Here is a 27,142-nt window from a genome sequence, read left to right as displayed (position 1 = left end):
AATCACAACAATTCCTTGATTTTGTTAAGAAAAGTGAACAGATATGATGTTGATGGGGGTGAGGGGATAGAAGGAGGGAGGAAAAGGAGGAATTGGAAAAGGGACATGAAAATCAATTATACTGTATATTGATGAATCAAAATTTTAAAAAAGAAGAAAAAAATTAAAAATTTAAAAATTTTTTTAAAACACATGGAACAAAAAAGAAATATAAAGAAAAATTTAAAAATACTTTGAACTATAAAAATGAAAACATATCAAAATTTGGGGTAGGCAATAAAAGCAGTGCTTAGAGGGAAATTTATAGCATTGAATGTATATGTTACAAAAGAAGATCTAAAATCAATCATCTAAGCTTCCACCTTAGGAAATTGGAAAAAGAAGAGCAAATTAAACCCAAATTAAGCAGAAGAAAAGAAATAATAAAAATTTTACCAGAAATCAATGCAACTGAAAAGAGGAAATCAACAAAGAAAAGTCAATGAAACCACAAGCTGGTTCTTTGAAAAGACCAATAAGTTTATAAGCCTTTAGCCAAGCTACAAAAAAAAGAGAAAGGATAAATTATTAATATCTCAAACAAAAAAGGTGACATCACTACAGTTTCCATGGACCTTAAAACCATAATGAAGGTATACTATGAACAATTTCATGCTCACAAATTTGATAATCTAGGTGAAATGGACCAATTCCTAAAAAACACAATCTGTCAAAACTCACACAAGAAGAAATAGACAATATGAAGGGGCCTATGTTTTAGTCCATTCATGCTGCTATAATAAAACACTTTAGACTGGGTAATTTATAAATAATAGAAATTTATTCCTCACAGTTCTGGAGGCTGAGAAGTCCAAAATCAAGGCAACAGTAGAAATGATGTCTGGTGGAAGCTCACTCTCTGCTTCATAGATGGTGCCTCTTACTGTGCCTTCACATGGTGGAAGAGGAGAACATTGTGTACTCACATGGCAGAAGGGACAGAAGGAAGGGGTTAAACTCACTCCCTCAAGCCCTTTTATAAGGATGTGGATATCCAGTTTTCCCAGCACCATTTATTGAAGAGACTGTCCTTTCCCCACTGTATGTTCTTGGTTCCTTTGTCAAAAATCTGATGGCTAGAAATACATGGCTTTATTTCTGAATTCTGTTTTTATGTGTCTTTTTTTATGCTAGTACCGTGCTGTTTTGGTTAATATTGTTTTGTAGTATATTTGGTAGTGGTCTGATGCCTCCAGCTTTGTTCTTTTTGCTTAAGATTACTTTGGCAATTTGAGGTCTGCTGTGGTTCCGTATAAAATTTAGGACTGTTTTTTCTATTTCTATGAAAAATGTCATTGGTATTTTGATAAGGATTGTGTTGAATCTGTAGATTGCTTTGGGTAACATGGACTTAACAATATTAACTCTTCCAGTCCATGAACAGAGGATAGCTTTCTATTTATTTGTGTCCTCTTCAATTTCTTTCATCAGTGTTTTATATTATTACAGTTTTCATTGTAGTGATTTTTCACCTCCCTGGGTTAATTTATTCTTAGGTATTTTAGTTTAGTTTAGTTTTTTGGTAGCAATTATAAGTGGGGTTGCTTTCTTGATTTCTTTTTCAGATAGCTGTTGGAGTATGGAAATGCTACTGATTGGTGTATGTTGATTGTGTATCCTGCAACTTTACTGAATTCATGTATTATTTCTAACAGAATTTTGATGGAATCTGTAGGCTTTTCAACAAATGAGGACAATTTGACTTCCCTGTTCAGTACAATGTTAAGCTATGAGTTTGTCATATGTGGCCTGTATTGTGTTGAGGTACATTCCTCATAACTAATTTGTTGAGTGTTTTTATCATGACAGGATGTTAAATTTTATCAAATGCTTTTTCCACATCTATTAAGATGATCATATGGTTTTTGTCCTTCATTCTGTTGATGTCATGTATTACGTTTATTGATTTGCATATGTTGAACCATCCTTGCATCCCTGGGATGAATGTTCCTACTTGATCATAGTAAATGATCTTTTTGATGTGCTCTTGGATTCATTTTGCTAGTATTCTGTTCAGAATTGTTGCATCTATGTTCATCAGGGATATAGGCCTGTAGTTTTCTTTTTTTCTTCTGTCCTTGTCTGGTTTTGGTATTAGGGTAATGCTGGCCTCCTAAAATGAGTTTGAAAGAATTCCCTCCACTTCAAGTTTTCAAAATAGTTTGAGAAAGAACTGATATTGCTTCTTTAAATGTTTGGTAGAATTCAGCCCTAATCTTGGGCTTTTCTTTGATGGAAAACTTTTTTATTACCAATTCAATCTCATCATTCATTACTGGTCTGTTCAGGTTTTCTATTTCTTCATGATTCAATCTTGGTAGGCTGCATGTGTCTAAAATTTATCCATTTCTTCTAAGTTTCCAATTCATTGGCATCTAACTGTTCATAACAGCCTCTCATGAACATTTGTATTTCTGTGATATCAGTTGTGATCTCCTTTTTAGTCTCTGATTTTGTCATCTTTTTCTTAGTTGAACTAAAAGTTTGCCAAATTTGTTTATCCTTTCAAAAAATCCAGCTCTTCGTTTTGTTGATATTTTGTATTTTTTTTTTTTAGTCTCTATTTTATTACTGCTTTGATTTTTTTTTTTATTTCTTTCCTCCTACAATTTTGGGTTTCTTTTGTTCTTGTTTTTCTAGTTCCTTGAGGTGTAATATTAGATTGTTTGTATGAGATCTTTCTACTTTTTTGATGTAGACATTTATTGCTATAAACTTTCCTCTTAAATCTGCTTTTTTGTACCCCATAGATTTTGGTGTATCGTATTTCCATTTTCATTTATCCCAAGAAAAAAAATTTTTTTTTTTCATTACTGGTAAGAGGATCGTAACCCTTGGAACCCATGGCGCGAGCACCACTGCGCTCCCGGCGCCGCACTCTCCCGAGTGAGCCATGGGGTCGGCCCCCAAGAAAATGTTTAATTTCCTTCTTAATTTCTTCATTAAAACTATTTGACTTTTCAGGAGTTGTTTAATTTCCATGTATCTGTACAGTTTCCAAAGTTTCTTCTGTTATTGATTTCTAGTTTTATTCCATTGTGGTCAAAAAAGATACTTGACATGATTTTAGGTTGTTTAAATTTGTTAAGACTTGTTTTGTGGCCTAACATATGATCTGTTCTGGAGAATGTTCCATGAGCTACTGAGAAGAATGTATATTCTGCAGCTACTGGATGGAACGTTCTGTAAAAGTCTCTTGGGCCCATTTGGCTGGTGATTACTTTTTACATACAACACCGAAGGCACAATCCATGAAAGAAAATATTGATAAAGTGGACTTCATTAAAATTTAAAATTTTTGCTTTGTGAAAAACACAGACAAGAGAATAAAAAGACAAGCCAGAGATTGGGAGAAAACGGTTGCAAAAGACGTATCTGATAAAGAACTGTTATCCAAAATATATAAAGAACTCTTAAAACTTAAAAACCTAAACAACCCAATTATAAAAAGGGGCTGGCTGGTTAAGCTCAGATGGTTACAGAGTGGTGTTGTAACAGTAAGGTCAAGGGTTCAAGTCTCCAAACCAGCCAGCCACCAAAAAATAACATAACATAACACAACATAAAATGGGCATAAGACCTCACCAAAAGAGATATAAAGATTGGCAAATAAGCATATGTAAAGATGCTCCACATCATATGTCATAAGTGAAATGCAAATTGAAACAACATTGAGATATCACTGCACACCTATTAGAATAGTCAAAACCCAAAACACTTACCAAATGCTGAGAAGAATATAGAGCAACAGGAACTTTCATTCACTGCAAGTAGAAATAAAAAATGGAACAGCCACTTTGAAGGAGAGTTTGGCAATTTCTCACAAAACTAAATATACTCTTACTATACACTCCAGCAATCCAGCTTCTTGGTATTTACCCAGAGAAGTCAAAAAGTTATGTCCACATAACTTGGACATAATTTGCACAGAGGTGTTTTAGCAGCTTTACTGATAATTGTCAAAATTTGGAAGCAACCATGATGTCCTTCAGTAGGTAAATGAATAAACTGTGATATATCCAGACAATGAAATATTATTCAGTGCTAAAAAGAAATGCGCTATCAAACCATGAAAATACATGAAGGAAGCTTATATACATGTTAGTAAGTAAAATAAGTCAATCTACAAAGGCTACCTACTGCATGATTCCAAATATATGACAAAACAATTAAGACAGTAAAAACATCAATGGTTGCCAGGGATTAGAGGGAAAGAGGGATGATGTGACAGAACAATGAATTCTAAGGGAAGTGAAACTACTCTGTATGATGCTATTAACAGTGAATTCATATAATTATGAATTTGTCCACACTCACAAAATACATAACACCAAGAGTAAACCATAATGTAAACTATGAACTCTGCGAAATAAAGATGTGTCCATGCAGATTCATCAGTTGTAACAAATACACCACTCTGGTGGAGGATGTTGATAGGGGAGAAGGCTATGAATGTGTTTTTGCAGGGGATATATGGGAAATCTTTTGACATTCCCCTCAATTTTGTTGTGAACCAAAAATTGCTCAAAAAAAAAAGTCTTTAAAAAAAAGCAGTTGGTGAGATAGAAATGAACAGTGAGTCCAAGAGCTATGAGATAGTATTAAACAGCCTAGTGTGTGTATAATTAGAGTCCTATACACAAGCTAGAGGGCAGAAAAAAAAATATTTAAAAACACAGTGACCGAAATTTTTTAAAATAATTAAAGATATTAACCCATAGACCAAAGAATCTCAGTAAGATCAACAAGTCCCATTCTCATTCCTCTCAAAAAAAAAAAAAAAAAGTAAAACCACACAGGTTCCTCACACAAAACAAAATATGAACAGAAAACCTTAAAGGCAGCCAAAGGGGGGAAAAAGACATATTACATAGAGAGGAACAAAGAATTAAAGAAGACTGACTTCTCATCACAAACTATGCAAGCTATAAGATGATGTAATAACATCTTGAAAGTGTTGAAGGGAAAAATTGCCAACCAAACTTTACACCCAAGAAAATCTTTCAAAAATGAAGAAGAAATAAAGACTTTCAGAGTAATAAAAACTGAAAGAATTCACTACCAGCAGACCTACGCTATAAAAAAGGTTTAAACTCTTCACACAGAAGAAATAAAATGCCAGACAGAAACATGAACCTGCACAAGAAAACGAAGACCAATAAAAATGACTGAAATGAAAATAAATAAAAGGCACCAAAGAAATACAGTAATTCTCAAGTATCAGATCCCATAGAGCAGAAAACCACTGAAATGACTGAAAAGGAATTCTGAGGAACAATCTTCAGAAAACACAAAGAGGTAAGAGAAGATACAATTAGAAAGCACAATGAAATTAGAAAAAAAAAATATCCAGGATATGAAGCAGGAAATTTACAGAGAGATTAATATCTTACAAAAAAATGTAGCAGAACTCCTGGAACTAAAATGTTCATTCAATGAAATGAAAAATACAACTGAGTAAGCAGCAATTAGAGCAAACAGAAGAAAGAATTTCAGATCTGAAAGATGGTCTTTTAAGTAACCCAGGCAGAGAGAAAAAAGAAAAAAAGAATTTTTTAAAAAATGGAGAAAATCTATGGGAGCTAGTAGACAACCTTAAGCACACAAACATCCAGAATGGGAGGAGAAAGGAAAAGGCATAGAAAACCTGTTCAATGAAATAATAACAGAAAACTTCCCATGTATAGGGAGAGACATGGACCTTCATATCCAGGAAGTTCAAAGATCCCCAAACACACTCAATGCAAAAAGATACTCTGTGACACACATTATAGTCAAACTGGCAAAGTTCAAAGACAAAGAGAGAACTCCAATAGCAGCAAGAGAAAAGCATCAAGTCACCTATAAGGGAGCCCACATCACACTAACAGCAGACTTCTCATCTGAAACTTTAATACCAGAAGAAAATGAATGATATAGTCAAAATACTAAAAGGAAAAAACTGCCAGCCAAAATACTATACCCAGCAAGGTTATCCTTCAGAATTGAGGGAGACATAGTGTATTTCCCAGACAAACAAAATGTGCAGGAACTCACCACCACATGAGCAGCCCTGCAAGAAATTATCAAGTGAGTCCTGCATCGGAAATCAAAAAACAGTAATCACTAACACAAATACACAAAAAAGAACAAAACCCACTGGTAAAACAAAAATGCAAACAAGAAAGAGAAAGAAACTGAATCTTACCACCTCAAAAAATCAACAAACATTTAAGATGCATCATGAAAGGGGAAGAAAGGAAAAAAAGATATTTAAAACATCTAAATGCAAAGCAATAAAATGCCAGGATTAAGACAATATCTGTCAATAACAAACAGATTAAACAGGTATTAAAATATGCAGACTGAGTGACTGGATTAAAAGGCTAGACCCAACTACATGCTGTCTTCAAAAGAATCAAAATTCACCTGTAAAGCCACACACAGAGTAAAAGTGAAAAGCATGGAAAAATATATACCATGCAAATGGAAACCAAAAATGATCAGGAGTAGATACTCTTATATTGGATAAAATAGACTTTAAACCAAAAACCATAAAAAGATACAAAGAAGGCCATTATATAATGATAAAGGGATCTATCCAGCAAAAAGACATAACAATCATAAATATGGATGCACCCAACACCGGAGCACCCAGATATATAAAGCAAATACTATTAGACCTACAGAAAAAGATAGACCCCAATATGATAATAGCCGGCAGGGGACCTGAACACCCCTCTCTCAGCACTGGACAGATAATCAATGGAACAAATTAGACCAATGTAACAGAATAGAGATCCTGGAAATCAACCTACATACTTAACCAACTGATCTTTGACCAAGGCAACAAGAACATGAAGAATGAAACTGGACCTGTACTTCTCACCATATACCAAAATAAACTCAAAATGGATTAAAAATAAGACCTGAAACCATAAAATTACTTAAAGAAAACACAAGGCAAACACTTCAGGAAGTAGGACTGGGCAAAGACTTTATGAATAAGACCCCAAAAGCACAAGCAACAAAACAAAGAAACAAATGGGTTTATATCAAACTAAAAATGTTCTGTAAAGCAAAAAAAGCAATCAACAGAGTGAAAAGACAACTTACAGAACTGGAGAAAATATTTGTAAACCATACATATGACAAAGGATTAACATCCAGAATATACAAGAAACTCAAACAACTTCGCAGTAAAAAACAAAAAACAAATAATCCCATCAATAATAATGGGCAAAGGAGCTGAATAGACATTTCTCAAAGGAAGACATACAAATGGCCAACAAGTACGTGAAAAAATGCTCAACATCAGTCAGCATCAGGGAAATGCAAATCCAAACCACACTGAGATATTATCTCACCCAGTTAGACTGGCCATTATTAAAGAGACAGAATAACAAATGCTGGAGAGGATGTGGAGAAAAGGGAACTCTTCTACACTGTTGGTGGGACCATAAAATAGTACAGCCATTATGAAAAACATTATGGAGGTTTCTCAAACAACTACAGACAGAACTACCATATGATCCAGCAATCCCATTTCACAGGAATGTGAATCATCATGTTGAAGTGATACCTGCACTCCTATGTTCATCACACCTCTATTTACAATGGCCAAGATACTGAACCAACCTAAATGTCCACTGACAGACAACTGGATAAGGAAAATATGGTATATATAAACAATGGAATACTACTCAGCTATAAAAAAGAATGAAATTCTGCCTTCTGTAGCAACATGGATGAGCCTAGAGAAAATTATGTTAAGTGAAATAAGCCCAACACAGAAAGAGAAATACCACATGTCCTCACTCATAAGTGGGTGGAAGGAAGAAAAGAAAAAAGGAAGGAAGGACCACAATAATACACTGAACTTTCAGGAGAGAACAAATCTATGGTTATTAGAGATGAGAAAGGAGGAGGGAAAAGGGGGTTAGGGGAGAAGTTGGGTAAGGGGCACAAAGAATAATTATGATTTGTAATAATGAATATGCTAATAATATTGATTTGATCATCACATATAGCGCACAAACAATGATAGTCAACACTGCACCTCCTAAATATGCACAATCAATTATGCCTCAATTAAAAAAAAAAACCCATGACCAAGTAAGATTTCTTCCCAAAAATGCAAGGCTGATTTGACTTCCAAAAATCAAGCAATATAATTCATCATATAAACAGACTAAAGAAATACCAGATAATCATCTTATTACATGCCACAAAAACATTTGACAACATTCCACATCTATTCATGATAAAAAGCTCTCAGCAAACTAGGAATAAAAGAGAACTTCCTTAAGATGACAAAGGGCACCTACAAAAAAATCTATAGCTAACATTATGCTTAATGACAAAAGACTAAATGCTTTTCCCCTAAAGATAAGGAAAGAGGGAAGGATGCCCACTCTCATCCCTCCTATTCAACTTTGTAGTAGAAATCCTAGACAATGCAGTAAGACTAATAAATAAGTAAATAAATAAAAGAATTACACAAATAAAACTGTTCTCTATACAAAAAAATAAACTCGTTTATTTATTAATGACATAACTGTTTACAAAAAAAATCCCAAAGAATCTGTTAAAATCTACTTAAAAGCTACTAGAATTAGTTAGTGATGTTAGAAAAATCTCATAGTAGGTCAATATAAAAATCAATTTCATATTGCACAACATGAATGCTGTTTTTAATGCCACTGAACTGTATGGTACACTTAAAAATGGTTAAAATGATAAATTTTATGTTACGTATATCTTACAATTTTTTTTTAAATGGCAGCATCAGGAAGTTATCTAGAGAGAAACAAAATGTCCTGAGTCATCTTTAAGTCTTAAAGTGTTTTTAAAAATCAATTGTATTTATAAAAACTGACAGTGGAAAATTGGAAATTGAAATAAAAAATACAGAACTAGCAAGAGCATGAAATGGGTATAAATCTATCAAAATATATGCAAAATATGTACGACTAAAAACTAGAAACACCAATGTATAAAAGTAAAGAAAAACTAAATGGAGGGATATACCATATTCATGGATCAGAACACTCAATATTGTTAAGATGTCAATTCTCTCTAAACTCATGATCCCAATTGAAATCCCAGTAGAATATTTTGTATAAATCAACAAGCTGATTCTAAACTTTATATAAAAAGGAAAAGTAACTAGAATAACCAAAACAATTTTGAAAAGTAACAAAGTTAGAAGATTCACACAACCTGATTTCAAAACTTTCCATGGCAAAAAGACAGACACATAGATCAAGAGAATAGAAGAGAGTGTCTAGAAGTAGACTCACACATACGGGGCAACATTTTCAACAAAGGTGCAAAGTCAATTAAAGAAAGAAGTCTTTTCAACAAATGGAGCTAGAACTTTGGACATTCATATGGAAAGAAATGAACCTCAACCTAAAGCTCACAGCATATACAGAATTTACTTCAAAATAGATTACAGACTTAAAAGTAAAAGTAAAATAAAACTACAATAGTTTCAGAAGAAAACATGAGAAAATCTTTGTGACCTTGAATTTGGCAAACATTTCTTAAACATAATCTCAAAAGCATGAACCATAAAAGGTAAAACTAATATACTATACTTCTTCAAGATGTAACAACTTCAGTTTTTCAAAAGATAGTCACTGATGAGACAAGCCACAGGCAAAGAAAAAACATTTGCAAACACATAGGTTGTAAAAGCCCTATGTCCAGAATATACAAAGAACTATCAAAATTCAATAATGAAAAGGCAAACAAAAAGTTGTAAATGGTCAAAAGATTTGAACAGACAATTCACCAAAGAAGACATATGAATAACAAAATAAGCACATGAAAAGGTGTTCAACAACATTTGTCATTAGGGAAATGCAATACAAAACCTCAATGAGATACTACTGCACACATATTATTACAATGGCTAAAAAAAAGAAACCCACAATACCATGCACTGGCCACAGGGGAGGCAACTGCTGGAAAAGAGTCTGGCAGTTTCTTCCAAAGTTAAATATACACTTACTCTTTGACCCAGCAATCCCACTCCTATGTAATTACCCCAAAGAAATGAAAATTTCTTTTCCTGCAGAAATCTATAGGCAGATGCTTATAGCAGGTTTACTCACAATCTCCAAAACTGAGGAAAAATCCCACTGGGTAAAATGTGTAATATCCACACAAAGGAATACCACATAGCAGCAAAAAGGAATAAACTACTAATACATGGATAAATCTCAAATGCATTATAAGTAAAAGAAGCCAGTATTCCTACCTGCAGAGACAGAAAACAAATTGGTAGTTAACACAGGTTGGCAATAGGAAGTAAAGGATAACAGGATAAAGGAATTTTCTAAGATGATAAAATTCTTCTATATCTTGATCAGGCTAGTGGTTACAAAACTATATGTACTGTCAAAACTCACAGAACTATATACTACAATGGGTAAATTTAACTCCATATAAATAATACCTCGATAAATCTAACTAAAAAAAAATCTTATCAATTAATATACAATGATTTTGTTCATATAAGCTAGGAGAATTTCTCAAAATATAGAACCACCATTTCCAAAACCACCTTTAAAAAAGAGTACTTGACAAAAAAAAAAAAAAGAATACAATGGTCTCCACACTAAACCATCTGAATCAGTCTTGTGGGTAGGGCTTGGAATCGTCATTTTTAAAAAACCCCACATGTGATTCTGATGCACACTGAAATTTGAAAACCTCTTGGCCAGAGTATAAATCACTTTTTCTATTTTATTAAATGTGAACTGAAGTTTTCTGGCTACTGAAATATAGGTTGGAGGTATAACCAAGTTACATAACAAAACCTGACAGTAAAATCACATATTAAATTAAGTTAGATTTATCTGATTTTATATATTAAATACCAGCATCTTCAAACATTATTTCCTCTAAAAAAAAATAGTAGTACATGGATAGCTCACTCTTTACACACACAAGCACACAAAAATAGATGAAACACTTAAATATAAGCATGTAAATTTATAAAAAATCTACAAGAAAAATTGGAATTTTTATTTTTTAATAATACAGACATAGATTTCTAAGGAATCTAGAAGTCATAACAGTGAAAATAAAATCCTAAAAATGATTACTTTAAAGTTAACTGCAAAAAAAAAAAAAAAAAAACCCACAAAGGATGTCATAAAAATACATCTTTATAATACATACTACAAAAGATGAATTTTCTTAAATTTACAAAGAGCTCTTACAAATCATTCAGACCAACAAAACAATTTAAAAATATGGGTGAAGAAATTTCTCAAAAAAATTATACAAATGAATTCTAATATCTTAATTTCTCTTTCTTCCACCCTCCAGCCCTATCCTTTAACTCATTTGAGTAGTAAAAAGGAATTTCCCACACCCACTTCCCCTTACCCTAGGTTTTAAGTGTATCCATGTGTTTTGTACCAAAACTTTCAGAAAGAAAAACTCAGAGTTGTTGTGCTTCTTTTTTATTATTATTTACAGCAATAAATTTCATTCAATTTCCAAATAGGAAGTTTTAATAATTGATTTTTATTTTTAATTTATTTTATTTATTGAATAAGAATGATTATATATATTTGGGGGGTAGAACATTGAGATATGTTGATCAAATCAATATTACTAGCATATATATTGTTACAAATCATAATTATTCTTTATGCCCCTTGTCCAACCTCTCCCCTTCCTCCTCTCCCTCCTCCCTCCCCCCTCTAATTACCCTAGATTTCTTCTCTCCTTCTGAAATAATAATGGTTACTCTGTTAACCTGTTGCCTAGGTGATCTGTCCAATGCTGAGAGGTATGATCAGGTCCCCCAATATTATCATAGAGCAGATGCTTCTTCTGTCACTCTGAAATGGGCTTTGTGGAGAAAGACATCCTCTTCTTTTCTTTATCTCTGCTGGTGCCTCTCCTAGTGTCAATGCACTGCAGTGGTTGGCAGACCATCTGCATGGTAGTTGCGGTGTCTAGCGGCTTCACAGCAGCCATGGTTATTGTGATGGCTGTGGTGGGCCTCCCACATGGAGGTGATGTTTTTGGCAAACTACTTGGCACTGACAGTGTGCCTGGTTGTGGGGTGTGTCTGGTCCCCTTCTCCATGCCTCTGGTCCCCAGACAGGCCCTGAGGTGCTGGCACCGTGTGCCTGGATGTGGGAAGGGGGTACGGTCCCCTTCTCCATGCCTTGGGTCACTGGGCGGGCCCTGAGGCGCTGGCATGGTGTGCCTGGTTGTGGGAGGAGGGTCTGGTCCCCTTCTCCATGCCTCTGGTCACCAGATGGGCCTGGGGCATTGGCTCAGTGTGCTTGGTTATGGGAGGGGAATCCGGTCTCCTCCTTGATGCCCTGGGACTCCGGGCAGGCCCAGAGGTGCTGGCGTGGTGTGCCTGGTTGTGGAAGGGCAGTCCAGTCCCCTTCTCCATGCTTCAGGTCACCAGGCAGGCCCCAAGGTGCTGGCTCGGTGTGCCTTGTTGTGGGAGGGGAGTCTGGTCCCCTTCTCCATGCCTCAGTTCCCCATAATAATTAATTTTTGGTCTTAGAATAATTCACATTAATTCCTCCTGATTCACTCCTTAATTTTGGTCTTGTTAGGTTCTGTTCCCCCTTTGTTTGGACCATGCAATTAACTGCAATGGCAAAATCCTTGAAAAGTCTTGCAAAGGAGATGTGGTGTATATAATGTTAGGATCTGTGATGAATTTATATTTTATTGATATTCTCAAAATGGAAAATCCAATGAGTATTCCCAAGGAACAGTTCTACTTAAAGCATCCAGTTCTTTCAGCAAACCTTCAGATTAGTTCAATATTACTCAATTTAAAAAAAATGATATGCTGCTAGGGAAATCTTTCATTTTATTAAATTCCATTCCCCCAAGACAATGTATTACTTGATTTTGCTCACCTCCTCTCCTGAAAGGTAATATGCTGCAAGTAGGCCTCCAATAAATCGAATGTTGACTTCAAATACAGATACCTCTGAATTCTGTGGAAACATATTGAAAATATTCATATATGCATACATCATGATTTATAATTTTCAAAATATTTTCAATTCCGTATTTGTTTCTCACAAACACCCTGAGGAGAATGTTTTTCCACTTTGTGCATCTTCATTTTTCATGCACCTGCAATCTCACCTCCCATTTGCTAATAATACTGAAACTCCTCTAAAACTATCACCACAGCTTCTTAACTGCCAAAACCATGTACCTTACAAAGTACTGTGAAATTATCAAGATATTTAACACTCTTGACTATTGTCCTTTCCTCATGAGAGCCTCCCCTTCTTGAATTCTAGATCTTGAATTCTGGAACAGCACTCTCTCTACTGGTGGTCCTTTTCTTTCTGTTCTAATCACTACAGCATAATTTTTACTTCTCTCTCTCATGAATTTTAAATATCTTCCTAGTACTTATAATAACTTAATAAATGTTAAAGGAAGCACCAAAAACATGGCGGAATGATGAATTATTCAATTAATAACGTTGAGAAAACTGGCTCCTCGTTAAGAAATTAATGCAGATCCTCATTTCACATACATGTCAAAATAAAATCCAAATGGTTTAGAAATAAATGAAAAAAGTAACAACATATAGAAGAAAATGTGACAATATATAAACTTCCTTGAGGGAGCAGGTACTTTATAAACATAAACTCAATAGTTTTGATAATAACTTGATGATAGACTTGAAACCTCCATTAAATGCAAATTACCTATATCAAAAAAATCATGAACAAAATTAAAAGGCAAACAAACAGAAGGAAGTTTGATACAAATATAACAATATTAATAACCTTCCTACATAGTCTGTATGTTTGTATTTAGGTGTGGATATAGATATTGCTAGTAAAATTCTAATACATGGAAAGAAAAGTAGAAGTAGCAGAGAACATGACCAATGAATCCAAAGAATATATATAATTGATTAACAATAACATTCATAATAAATTTTTAATAAAAGTTAAAAGAAAAATGAATTAATGACTCTGAAGTCTTTCCAACATGCACAAACAGAGCATATCACTTGCTAACACAAGAATATTTCTCCAATGTAGAACTTTCACAATATAATGTAATTTTTTTCACAACATGATTGTCATCTCACCCCATGCTGGAAAGCTAAGTGCTTAATATTACTTCATATATTGCCAACATATAGCACACTGCAAGGCACACAGTAGACATTCACTAAATATAGAGAAAAGGAAAGGGGGCAAGAAGGGCCACCCTCACTCACCAGAACTGTAACAATAACCTTCTAATCAATTTCCCTGCTTTCATCCTTACTCTTCTCCCTACACTCTACTCACTACCCAATAGTTAGGGTGAGCCTTTTAAATCTTTGTCGGCTTAGGTCAATACTCTCTGCAAACCCTTACAATGGATTCCCTTATACTCAGAGTAAAATAACCAATAAGACCCAACATACTTAGATTCCCCCACAATCTCTTTGACATGTCTCTTATATTGTCCCTTATACTCACTTCACTATATGGGCCTACTTGCTGTTCCCAGAACTTCCAAACTCGAGACTCCTGTATCAGTCTCTACACTTGTGTCACACTCTTGTCTGGATGCTTTCCCTTCATATAGCTAAATGAATCACTCTATCCTTTCCAGCAAGTGTCTTAACAAATGTCACCTTATCAGAGATTGTTTCTAACTACCCAGTTTAGTAATCCCCCATCACTAATACCCCTCACTTTGCATTATGTCCCCAACTAACACTTATCATCATCTGATTTACTGTATTAACATATACAGATTGAGCATCGCTAATCCAAAAACTCAAAATCGGAAATGCTCCTTTGAATGTCACATCAGTGCTCAAATAGTTTTGGATTTTGGAGCATTTCAGATTTCAAATTTTCAGATTAGGGATGCTCAACCTGTAGCAATAAAACACTTCTATTCGTAAAACTCATATCTTCCCTCACTAGAGAGGCAGAAGATATAAAAAGTTCTAGAAGGAAGATATGGGAAAGAGGGATTATTAAAAGGAATAATGATTTAGAATTTTCTGAAACTGATGAAAACATATATCCTCAGACTGATAAAATATTATAAGTCCTTTAAAGAATAATCCATATATAGACACGTAGTAATGAAATTACAGAACAACAAAGTGAAAAAGAAAATATTAAAACAAGGAAAAAACGATAGATTACCTTTTAGAAATTAGAATGATAGCGTGCTTTTCAACAGCATAACAAGCAGGAAAGACAATGGAACTGTACCTTTAAATGGCTAAGAGAAAATAACCATCAACCTCTAATTCTATTCTCAGCTATAATAGCTATTGACAGAACCTTATATCCACATGGCTTCCTTAGGCCTCTTCTCAGAAATGTCACCTTTTAAAACAGCAATACCCTACCACTACTTACTCCAATTCTACTTACTCTTCCTTATTATTCTCCACAGCACTTATCACCATCTGACATACTATATATTATTTGAATATCTGTTTACTGTTTTTCTCCCAACACTAGAGTATAAAATCAAGAAAGAGATAAGATTCTGTTTTGCTCATAATTATATCTACAGAATCTAGAACTGTGTCTGTTGAAGAGAAGGCTTTCAATAAATATATTTATTCATTCACTCATTCCTTAATTTGGAAGTTTCAAATATAACTCGGAACCAACTAGTTAATAATTACATATTAGACAAGAGGGAGATATGCTAAGTTAAACCATTCTAAGATAATTATGTTTTCTAGAAGGAAGATAAAGAAATCGATCAGTTTTAAACTTTGATAAGTATACATATTAAAACCTTAATGGTAACGCCAAAATGAATGGAAATAGAAGGTTTAAATGTCAAACTAGTAGAGGAAAAAAGAGATGTAAAGTAATTTAAATTCAAAATAAGGAAGGAAAACAGAAAATAAAAGCAAATGTAAAGTACATAATCCAGGTAGTAAAACAAAGAAGTAATACCCAACTCCAAATGTATGTTATCATAGGAAATGTAAATATTTCAAACTTAACAGTTAAAGTAAAAAGACTCTAAGATGATAAAACTAACAAAATCCAGACATACACTATACGCAAAATATACAACTACAACATAATGACATAGAAAGGTTTAAAGTAAAAGGATGTAAAATGACTGTGTTGATATTAAACTATTTTTTCTCAGGTTCAAATCCATTCTTCTATATTCTACTTTGTTAAACTGGAGTTGAAACTCTGCAAATGCATCTCTCATTTACCAGCTGGCTCCCTTTCAGACCCTATCAATACAATGTTCCAAAAAGATAATGCAAGACTGAAGAAAGGAGATGAGACTTATATCTTCCTGTTTACTTCTAGTTTCTGACAGTGTTGCTCCAGCCATGGTTCTTCACCCTGCAGTGGCAGTTAATTCCAGGGTACAGTTCCCCTGTCTCACACACACATACACACAAGCCCCAAATCAGCCTCACTGTGCCCCTTGGAGATAATCAGTCACTAGCTGGGTACCTCCTCCTCACAGGTCTGAATTTCAGCTTTGAGAGAGACCTTCTAAGAGCTCTTCAGGAACCAGCAACACCTGGGCAACACTGGGTACTAGTTCTACAGAGCCCAAGCTACTAAATTTTAAGGATCCCAACCTCTTCCCATTATTCTCATAGCCACATGGGTGGTACCTGCTTCCAGTAGATACTAGCTCTAGTGATACCACAATGCCCTTTTTGCCTTTTTATTCCCCATTACTTGGTTAACAATTCTAAACATTATATCTTCTAGTTAAAATAAATGGTATAGTCCTGGTTCCTCATTGAGCCCAGACTGATACAATGATATGCAAGGGGATTATTAGCTATAATAAAGCTTCCATGTTAATAAATGGGAGTTTCGAGATTGCACAGATGCCAATTCTCTCCAAATTAATCTGTAAATTAAATGCAATCCTCTTCGAAATTTCAACACAGTTTTTCAGAACCTGAAAGAACAAAGGGCTGAGAACTAAGATAATTTCCTTTTAGAACAAAATCATATATCAAACTTCAGATACAGATATCAAGCTGCTTATAAAAATACTGTTGTTAAGATAGTTTAGTATTGATGCAGAGATAAAGAAAAAAGCCTATAGAAAAGAATAAACTAAGATTACTAATATATGACTAAAGTGGCATGTAAAAATAGAAATATAAACGGTGCTAGGATCAATTGATTATTGCCTATTTCACCCTACAAAAATTATTTCCGTATGAATTAAAGACTAAATGCAAAAGCAAACCTTTAAAACATTTAGAATAAAATACAAGAATATATCTTCATGACCTTGGAGTAGGGATTCTTAAACCAGATACAAAAAAGCACAATCTACAAGGGTTACATAGCTACACAGAAAAAAAGACTACAGTTCTCAGCTTACCTTCACAGTTATATGGGGCCACATGTGTAAAGTCTACAAGCAAGAAAGGGGGGACCAACCCCTGAGAAGTGTTCTTAAAGAACGGTCACGTATCTTTCCTCTGTCTCTTCCTCTCTCAACTAGAAGGTGGATAAGATGCCTGGATCACGAGAAACCATTTGGACCATGAGATCAAAGCTATACAAGGAAGTTGACAGAGCAACAAGACAAAAGATCCCAGGTCCTTGATGATCATGGAGCCACCACCCAAACCAGCCCTGAACTGCTTATGTCTGTACTTAATATACATGAAAGAGAAATAAACATCTATCTTGTTTAAGCTATTTTATATTAGGTTTTCTGCCACTCACAAATTTAAACTTAACCGATAATAAATATTGTTCTAATTAAGTCCAAAATGCTAGCATAATATAAAAGAAAATAAACAGTTTTTGTCTAGTTAACACCAAAAAAGGCAGAGAAAAAATAATTATGGGTTTAAATCACAACTTAAATAATAAAGAGTCTGCCAGAGGGAAAAGCACATAGAGAAGGAGTAAAGGACACTGCAGTCAAAAGGAACAGCATGCACAAACAGCATGAAAAATTATAACAAATATAACAAAACAGTCCACACATCTTTTAGGTGAAGACTGGTAATAATGAAAATAACTGCTACCATTTACTGAGCATTAAATATGTATCAAATTACCTCAAATAATCCTCACAACATTACAATGGAATAGCAATTTTATGACAGGTTTAGTAAGAATGAGGAACTTTCCCAAGTCACACAGCCAGAATGCACCTGCACTGAGCTTCAAACCTAAGCTATACCACTTAACAACCATGCCAAAGTGCTGGAAGGATGGTTGTAGGCCTAATTATGAATGCTCATCAAATCTGTGCCGTATCATTAAATATTTAAATTTAAAAAACACTTATTACTTATAAAGTAATTTATGGTTTCATGATATTTCTAGTTCATCGCATTTTTTTCCGCTATTGCCTTAACACATTTAATACATTGCCTCAAATGATAAGGGCAAGAAAAGTAATGGAAAATAAAGAGTATGTATTTTATGCAAAAATTAAATAACTGATAATCCCAAAAAAAGAAAGAGGATTTACTATTAAGAGTTTCTTTAAACTGCTAGTACAATGCTCAAAACTACTACGGTTATTATCTTAAGCTGTTCAGGCTGCATAACAAAACACCATAAACAACAGAAATTTATTTTTCACAGCTCTGGAGTTTGAGAAGTCTGAGATCAAGGCACCAGCAGATTCAGCATCTGGTGAGGGCCCACTTTCTGATTCACAGATGATACCTTCTCACTGGGCCTTCACATGGTAGAAGGGTCAGGGCAGATGTCTGGGGCCTATTTTATAAAGGCACTAATTCTAATCATGAGGGCTCTACCTTCATGACCTAATCACTTCCTAAAGGCCCCACCTTCTAATACATAACATTAGTGATCAGATTTTAATATATGAATTTTGGGAGGACACAAACATTCAGACCATCTCAATCAGACACTATTTCTTTTCACAGCCAATCTAAGAGATTAATTATCAATTTTATACTCACTACACTGAAATCAAGGTTGTCTTCAATCCATCTTTGTCCATCTTGGAATTCAGCATGAAGTCCCATAATGTAAAGGGTATCCAAAGCATCTACTATGGTAGCACCCATTTGTGAACTTCCTATATTTAGAAGGAAAAAAAAAACTGTCATTAAAAAAGATTCTCTTCATATAAGGTCTATTTTATTTTTTTATATATAAAAAAAAATAAATTAACATAAGAACATGAGTATAAAGACCAAAAAGAATACCCAACACTGTTCACTCTTCCATTAGAGTAGAAATATACATAGTTTAATGTATTTTACTAAAGATGGCACATTGATAACTAATAGGAGGATAAAGAAAAACTAAAAGAATAATTCTCCTTAATTTTCTGCCTGGTCAGACTATAAAATACCTATTTACTTAACTGAGCTAGAAAAAAAGAGAAGATTAATTGAAGAATAGAAGAAAGTTGACAAGTAACAAACTAAATCATAAGATAATCATGCCCTTTCTGTTCCAAATTTACAGAAAGGACAAAAAAATATATATAAAAATAACAGATGTACAACAAGGATAGATAACCATACTGGAAAACGCCTATAATAATCCTTAACAATCAAAAAGCAGGTAGATCATACTGAAAAAAGAAACCATAAAACAAAATGTGAGTAGAGAAAAATCAAGATAATAAGACCTATTCACCTTCAAGGGATAATCCTAATCTTAAAAGAAATGATCCTGAGAGAGAAGGAGGGAGAGAAGAATTAATTCAACAACAACTTAACTAACACCAAAACTAGATACTGAGAACACAAGACAAGAAAACAGGCCAGTCTTACTAATGAATGTAACTGCAAAAGTCCAAAATAAAATAGTAACAAAATAAATCAAGCAGTGCAATAAAAGAATAAAGCATCATAATAAGAACAAATTTGTGTAATTTTAAACAAATGGAAAAAAACAATTTTTATCCAGTGGAAAGATCAGAGGGGTTCTCCCCAACCCCACAAATGGAATTATTATTTCTGTCCTCTGAGAACAGAAATAATCCCCAAAGCTTACTGCCTACATTAACATGGCTTTACTTTTATAATGTCTTTAACAACATGAATTTACTGTTCCAAGAGACTCTTACCAAGACAAAAGCTACAAAAAAATTTATTGTTCATTCCAGGAACTTCCTGAAAGACCCATCAACTCTTCAACAGAAAGTATCAAATAATGGTTTATATCCCAAAACTCTGAACTCCTTGCCCCCAAATCCTCCCCTTACCAATCCACCTTAAACCAGATTTAAAATCTCAATAAATATCTCCACTTTGGCCTTCCCCTGCTGAAAGGCTACTAATTCTAAGGCTCTGATAAGGTAGTGATCTCCTTACCACAGTTGGCATTAACAGCTTTGTCTTATCAACAGTTTTTCTTGGTGATATTTTAGGAGCCAGCATTCAATATTACTTAGTTCGCATATTCCATTTACTATTCTTTCTTCTTCCATTCCTCTTTCTACTGGGTAAAAGATGTTTTCTTCCAATGGTTTAAAGCTACACAAATCTGTTCTTATGATGGTTGTCCTTAATTTACATGTCATTTTCTTGTTCATGTGCTCCTAATAATTTCTTCAATTTAGCAATATGTATACAGGGTACTTCAAAAAATTCATGGGAAGACTCATCTTCCCTTTTAATTCTATTTTTCCACAAACTTTTCAAAGTACCTTCGTATCTTCTCACTAACAAGTACTCCAACACACTAATAAATTTCTTGGTCTTCTCCCTATTCAGATCCCTTCATGTTGATATTGATCTAGAATGTTAGTTCTGGGTTATTACAGACAAACTTTCCTTTCACTTTTTTTTTTTTTTTTTGACAGCTGGCTGGTACAGGGATCCAAATTCTTGACTTTGGTATTATCAGCACCATGCTCTCCCAAGTGAGCTAACTGGCCAGTCCCCTCCCTTTCACTTTTCTTAATCCTTGGTTTTTTATTAAGGTCAAAACTTCATCAAGCAGTTTAATCACCCATATAACCCTGTATTGCATAACTGATTGAAATATGCATCTCTTTTTATTTTAGTTATTCATTAGAAATATTTATCAAACATCTTAAATTCTTAAGAGTACTGTTTTTGTTCCTATTTCAATTTTTATAGGTAGTTATGTTCTTCAGTTATCTAGTTATTTTAGTCCTAAAAGTGCTTATTCTCTGAAGTGCTGACTACTCCGGAATGAAAAAAGGCCTGACCCACCTATTCTGTACCTGACCCACCTATCCTGTACCAGTCCACAAGGAGATGTTTGTGTCCTAAGCTAAAGAGCTCAAGAAAGAGAAGGGCAAAATTGAAATTATTGGCTATGCTATCACTATGATTGTTTACCTAGACAACTCAAGATTTCAAGAGGAAAAAATGAAAAGGCCTAAAACCACCCTTTCAAAGAAGCAGAAAAACATGACATTGCAGAATATGTAATACATTAACAAAAATATATTATGAGAAGATGGGAATCAACTAAAGCAGTTCTTAGAGGAAAAACTCATAGCTTAAAAAATTTATACTATTTAATAAGAAAGAACAAATGAAAATAATTGGATTCAACATTCTATTAAGGAAGTAAGGCAAAGAACAATAAACTTGAGCAATAAATGAAGAATCAGAAAAGCTAAAGGCAGAAATTTAATGAATTAGAAAAAAAATTATCAAAATAATAAACTTACTAGATGGTTCTATGAAGTATATAATGAATCTACCACTAAGCTAATTTTTTTCTATTAATGAATTAGAAAAAAATTATCAAAATAATAAACTTACTAGATGGTTCTATGAAGTATATAATGAATCTACCACTAAGCTAATTTTTAAAAAGTAGACAAGGGGATAGAAAAATACAAAATAAGATGTAAACATGCAACCACAGACAAATACAGAGGAAATGAAGAAAATTATAAAAGTCCATTTTATTCAAATTTTCACAATAAATTTGAAAATGAGTAGAATTGATGATCCTTCTAGAAAAATATGTATTATTTTGAGTTACAAAAGAAAATACAGAAAATCTAAACAAAGAGACCAAAAAACAGTAGGAAATTGAGAAGTGTTCAAAGAGCTACCCATTGTAAAAACACCGTACTCTGGAAGTTTCAAAGAACGAATTCTACTTTAATTTTACGACTGATAACTCCTATTCCACATGAACTTTTATACAACATAGGAGGTAAAAATCATAAAAATTCAATTTATAAATTTCATTAATTCATACCATTGATGAAAAAACCTAACTTACTAAGAAAAATAAAACTACATATCATCTCATTTGGGAGCATCATGAAAATATTTAGGAGTGGAATTGCTGAACTGTATGGTAAGTTTATGTTTCACTTTATAAGAAACTGACAAACTGCTTTCCAGAGTGATCCATTTTATGCCCCCAACAGCAATGTATAAGTGTACTAGTTGTTCTACCATCCCTGTCAATATTTCGTATTGTTGCTGTTTCAAATTTTAGACATTTTAATGGGTATGTAGTGACACTGAATTGTGGTTTGAATTTTAATTTCCCTTATTACTAATGTGCATACTGTCCATTCATATATCTTCTTTGGTGGGTAATTCTTTATATATTCTGGATACATCTTTACGTATGTATTGCAAGCATTTTCTCCAAGACTGTGGCTTGCTTTTTCATTGTCTAAATGTCTTTCAAAGAGCAGAAATTTTTCGTTTTCATTAAGTCCAATTTACCAAATTTATTTATTTTATAGTTGATACTTCCTAAACTCTAAAAAAGTCTTGCTTACCTCAAGGTAACAAAAATTTTCTCAAATGTTCCCTACTGGAAGTTTTACTTTTAGCTTTTATGTTTAGATCTGTGATCCATTTCAAGTTAACTTTTGGAAATAGTGTTGAAGGAAGAGTCAAGGTTCGTTATTTTTCCATATAAATATCCCGTTAACCTGGCATCATTTTTTGAAAAGACTTTCCTTTTACCCATGGAATTACCTCACACACCTTTGTGTGTGAGGTAATTAACTATGTATGTGCAGTTCTATTTCTATTCTTCTCCATTGATCTCTATGTCTCTCCTTATGTTGTTAAAACCATACTGTCCTCTTTACTGTAGCTTTACGGTAAATCTTAAAATTAGGTATAGTGTAAATCCTTCAACTTTGTTCTTTTTTAAAAATTATTTTCACTACTGTAAGTGCTTTGTATTTTCACAAATTTTAGAATCAGCTTATCAATTTCAACAGAAAAGTGTACTGTCATTTTGATTGGGATTGCTTTCAATCTAAATATGAATTTAAAGAGAACTGATATCTCAACAATGTTGAGTATTCCAATTCATGAACATGCCATTTCTCTCCACTTATTTAAATCCTTCTAAGTTTCTCTCAATAACAACTTGTAGATTTCAGTGTACAGGTTTTGCACATATTTTGTCAAATTCATCCACACAGAGTTTGCTTTTTTGACACTACTGCAAATTACATTATTTTTAAATTGTATTTATAACAGTTTATTGCCAATATATAGAAATATAATTGATTTTATATATAGAACTTGCATCCTATGACCTTACTGAATTTTTTTATTCTAGTACTTTTTTTCTTGTTTGATATATTTCTTAGGATTCTCTTCATGGACAATCAGGTTAACTACAAGTAAAATTAATTTTATTTCATTTTCAATCTTTACTCTTTTTTCTTGCCTTAGTGTACTGGCTAGGACCTCCAGTACAATGTTAAGTAGAAGTGAGAGAGCAGACATCCTTGCCTAGCTAGCAATCTTAGGGGAAAGCGTCCAGTCTTTCAACATAAACTGTGGGAGGGAGCAGTTAGTTTTTTGGGGGTTTTTTGTTGTTTTTGTTTTTGTTGTCGTTTTTTTTTTTTTTTTTTTTTTAATTTTATTTTGTCGATATACATTGTAGCTGATTATTGCTCCCCATCACCAAAACCTCCCTCCCTTCTCCCTCCCCCCCCTCCCCCCAACAATGTCCTTTCTGTTTGCTTGTTGTATCAACTTCAAATAATTGTGGTTGTTATATCTTCTTCCCCCCCCCCCGGTTTGTGTGTGTGTGTGTGTGTGTGTATGTGTGTGTGTGAATTTATATATTAATTTTTAGCTCCCTCCAATAAGTGAGAACATGTGGTATTTCTCTTTCTGTGCCTGACTTGTTTCACTTAATATAATTCTCTCAAGGTCCATCCATGTTGTTGCAAATGGCAGTATTTCATTCGTTTTTATAGCTGAGTAGTATTCCATTGTGTAGATATACCACATTTTCCGTATCCACTCATCTGATGATGGGCATTTGGGCTGGTTCCAACTCTTGGCTATTGTAAAGAGTGCTGCGATGAACATTGGGGAACAGGTATACCTTCGACTTGATGATTTCCATTCCTCTGGGTATATTCCCAACAGTGGGATGGCTGGGTCGTATGGTAGATCTATTTGCAATTGTTTAAGGAACCTCCATACCATTTTCCATAGAGGCTGCACCATTTTGCAGTCCCACCAACAATGTATGAGAGTTCCTTTTTCTCCGCAGCCTCGCCAGCATTTATCGTTCATAGTCTTTTGGATTTTAGCCATCCTAACTGGGGTTAGATGGTATCTCAATGTGGTTTTGATTTGCATTTCCCGGATGCTGAGTGATGTTGAGCATTTTTTCATATGTCTGTTGGCCATTTGGATATCTTCCTTAGAGAAATGCCTATTATCAAATTCCCTTATCAAAGTGAAGAAATTTTATTCTAGTCGAGTGTGCTGAGAGTTTTTATCAGAGATGGATGTTGAATGCTGTTAAATGCTTTTTCTGCATCTACTGAGATCATATGATTTTTCTCTTTTTATTCTCTTAATATCTTAAGTTACATTAGCCAATTTCCAAATGTTAAACCAACCATATATCCCTCAGATAAATCCCTCTTAGTCATAATATATTATATTTTTTATAATTGCTGACTTACATTGACCACGATTTGATTGATTTAAGATTTTTATGTATATATTCATGAAGGATATTGGTCGATAGTTTCCTTTTCTTGTAATATCTTTGTCTGGTTTTGGTATTTGGGCTTTAGTGGTGCTACCAAGAAGACATAACAATCCTAAATGCATAAACACCCAACAAGAGCACCTCAAAACACATGAAGCAAAAACTGACTGAACTAAAACTAGTAAAACACAAATCCAAAATAAGAGTTGGGGTCTTCAACACCCCTCTCTCAGTAATTGACAGAATGACTACACAGAAAATCAGATAGTATAGAGAAAGCCCAAACAACCCCATTACCCCATGGGATTTAACTGATATCAATATAACATTGCACACAATAACAGTGGAATACACATATTTGCATTCTGTCTAAGCACAAATGGAAATTCACCAACCATATTCCAGGTCATAAAACAAACCTAAAACAATTTAAAAGAACTGAAATCATATGAAGTACATTCTCTGACCAAAATGGAATTAAAATTAGCAATCAATAACAAAAAGGATAAAAGTGAAATCTCTAAACACTTGGAAATTAAACAACTTGCTCAAGGGAAATTTTAGAACATACTAAATTGAATGAAAATAAAAACACAACATATCGAAATCTCTGGGATGCAGCTTAAACAGCACTTGGCATGGAAATTTATAGTATTAAATAATTACGCTAGAAAAGATCTCAAATCAACAACCTAGACTTCTACTTCAAGGACCTGGAAAAGCACAAACAAAATCAACTTAAATCATGTAAAAGGAAGAAAATAAGAGCAGAAATCAAAGGTACTGAAAGCACAAAGAAAACATTAAAAAGATCAATGAAACCAAAATCTGCTTCTTTGAAAAGATCAGTAAAATTAATACACTTCTAGCAGGACTGACAAAGAAAATGACAGAAAACAAAAATTACTAATATTAGGAATGAAAGGGGATTGTCAATATTGTCACAGACATTCAAATGACAAGGCAATACTCCAAATAACTCTACACAAATAAAATCACAACTTAGATGAAGCAGACCACTTCCTTAAAAACCACAAACTACCAAATGTCACCCAAGGTTAAACAGACAAACTGATCCTTACTATTAGAGAAATTTAGTTTAAAAACCTTCAAAAAAAAAAAAAAATATCGAGGGCCGGCCCCGTGGCTCACTCGGGAGAGTGCAGCACTGGTAGCACCGAGGCCACAGGTTCGGACCCTATATAGGGATGGCCAGTGTGCTCACTGGCTGAGCGTGGTGCAGACCACACCGTGCTGAGGGTTACGATCCCCTTACCAGTCAAAAAAAAAAAAAAAAAACAATCCAGATGCAGATGGTTTCACAGTCAAATTATACTAAATATTTAAGGAAAAAATAAAATTGATCCTAAACAATCTCTTCCAGAAAAATGAAGAACAGAGAACACTTCCCAACTCATTTCCTGAGGCCAGCATTACCCTGATATCAAAACAAGACAAAGACAGTTAAAGAAAGGTACAGAACAATAACCCTCATGAACATGGAAGCAAAAATCATCAATAAAATATTAACAAATCAAATGACAGTTAAGTCAAAAATTTTTTAAAAGTATTTATTTACATACACATACATCCACATACACACACACATCCATACAAACACATGGAAATTAAAGGGTGCTAAAAAGCACCCTTCTAAAATCATTGCAAAGTCAAAAGGTACTCTTTTTTAAATGTAAAAGACAAAAACTATCCCTAACAAAACTCTGCCAATTTTCTAGAATACCTAAGTAAAAAGAATTCATTCTATTAATAATCACTGTTTGAATAATTAGTATCTGTGCTGACTTATATCCAGCAATTCTTCCCTCTCCTCACTCATGATCTCCAGAGGCAGACCCTAACCAGGTAAAACCAAATGAACATATCGCATCCTTCTAGATACAGCTTTTGGTTTAACCATGGGCAGGTGACCCAAGCAGAGACAACAAGAAATAATGAGTCTTTCGAAAAGGCTTCTAAGAAATGCAAGTGCTCTCTTCTCTTCAGTGTTCTCTTTTCTACAAATGTGGCAACACGAAGATATGAAGCTTCAAACTGCTGCTGCCATCCTGCTAAGCTAGCCTGAAGGCATCAACATACAGCAAAAGAGAAGAAAGGTATAAAGAAAAAAAAGGCTAGCTGAAATCAGATCTACACCAGGACTTCACGGAGCTGATTAAATTTCCTTTTTA

The 27,142-nt window shown here is 33.9% G+C and overlaps 1 protein-coding gene across 2 annotated transcripts in view; it reads right to left on the bottom strand.

Moving 5' to 3' along the window:
* Positions 1-27,142, bottom strand: part of MAN1A2 (mannosidase alpha class 1A member 2) — a 199,182-nt gene that overhangs the window by 117,239 nt on the left and 54,801 nt on the right. The window contains exons 4-5 of one of the 2 annotated variants that reach the window (XM_063103756.1): positions 18,968-19,086; positions 12,933-13,013 (exon numbers count right to left, since the gene is read on the bottom strand). In XM_063103756.1, coding sequence (XP_062959826.1) covers positions 12,933-13,013; positions 18,968-19,086 — 200 coding nt within the window. The remainder of the gene's footprint in view (positions 1-12,932; positions 13,014-18,967; positions 19,087-27,142) is intronic. The other variant, XM_063103757.1, reaches the window with a different exon arrangement.

This window comes from Cynocephalus volans, chromosome 8, assembly GCF_027409185.1.
Source record: "Cynocephalus volans isolate mCynVol1 chromosome 8, mCynVol1.pri, whole genome shotgun sequence".
Lineage (NCBI taxonomy): Eukaryota > Metazoa > Chordata > Mammalia > Dermoptera > Cynocephalidae > Cynocephalus > Cynocephalus volans.
Note: the sequence above shows the minus strand (reverse complement) of the source record. Positions and strands in the feature narration are given on the sequence as shown.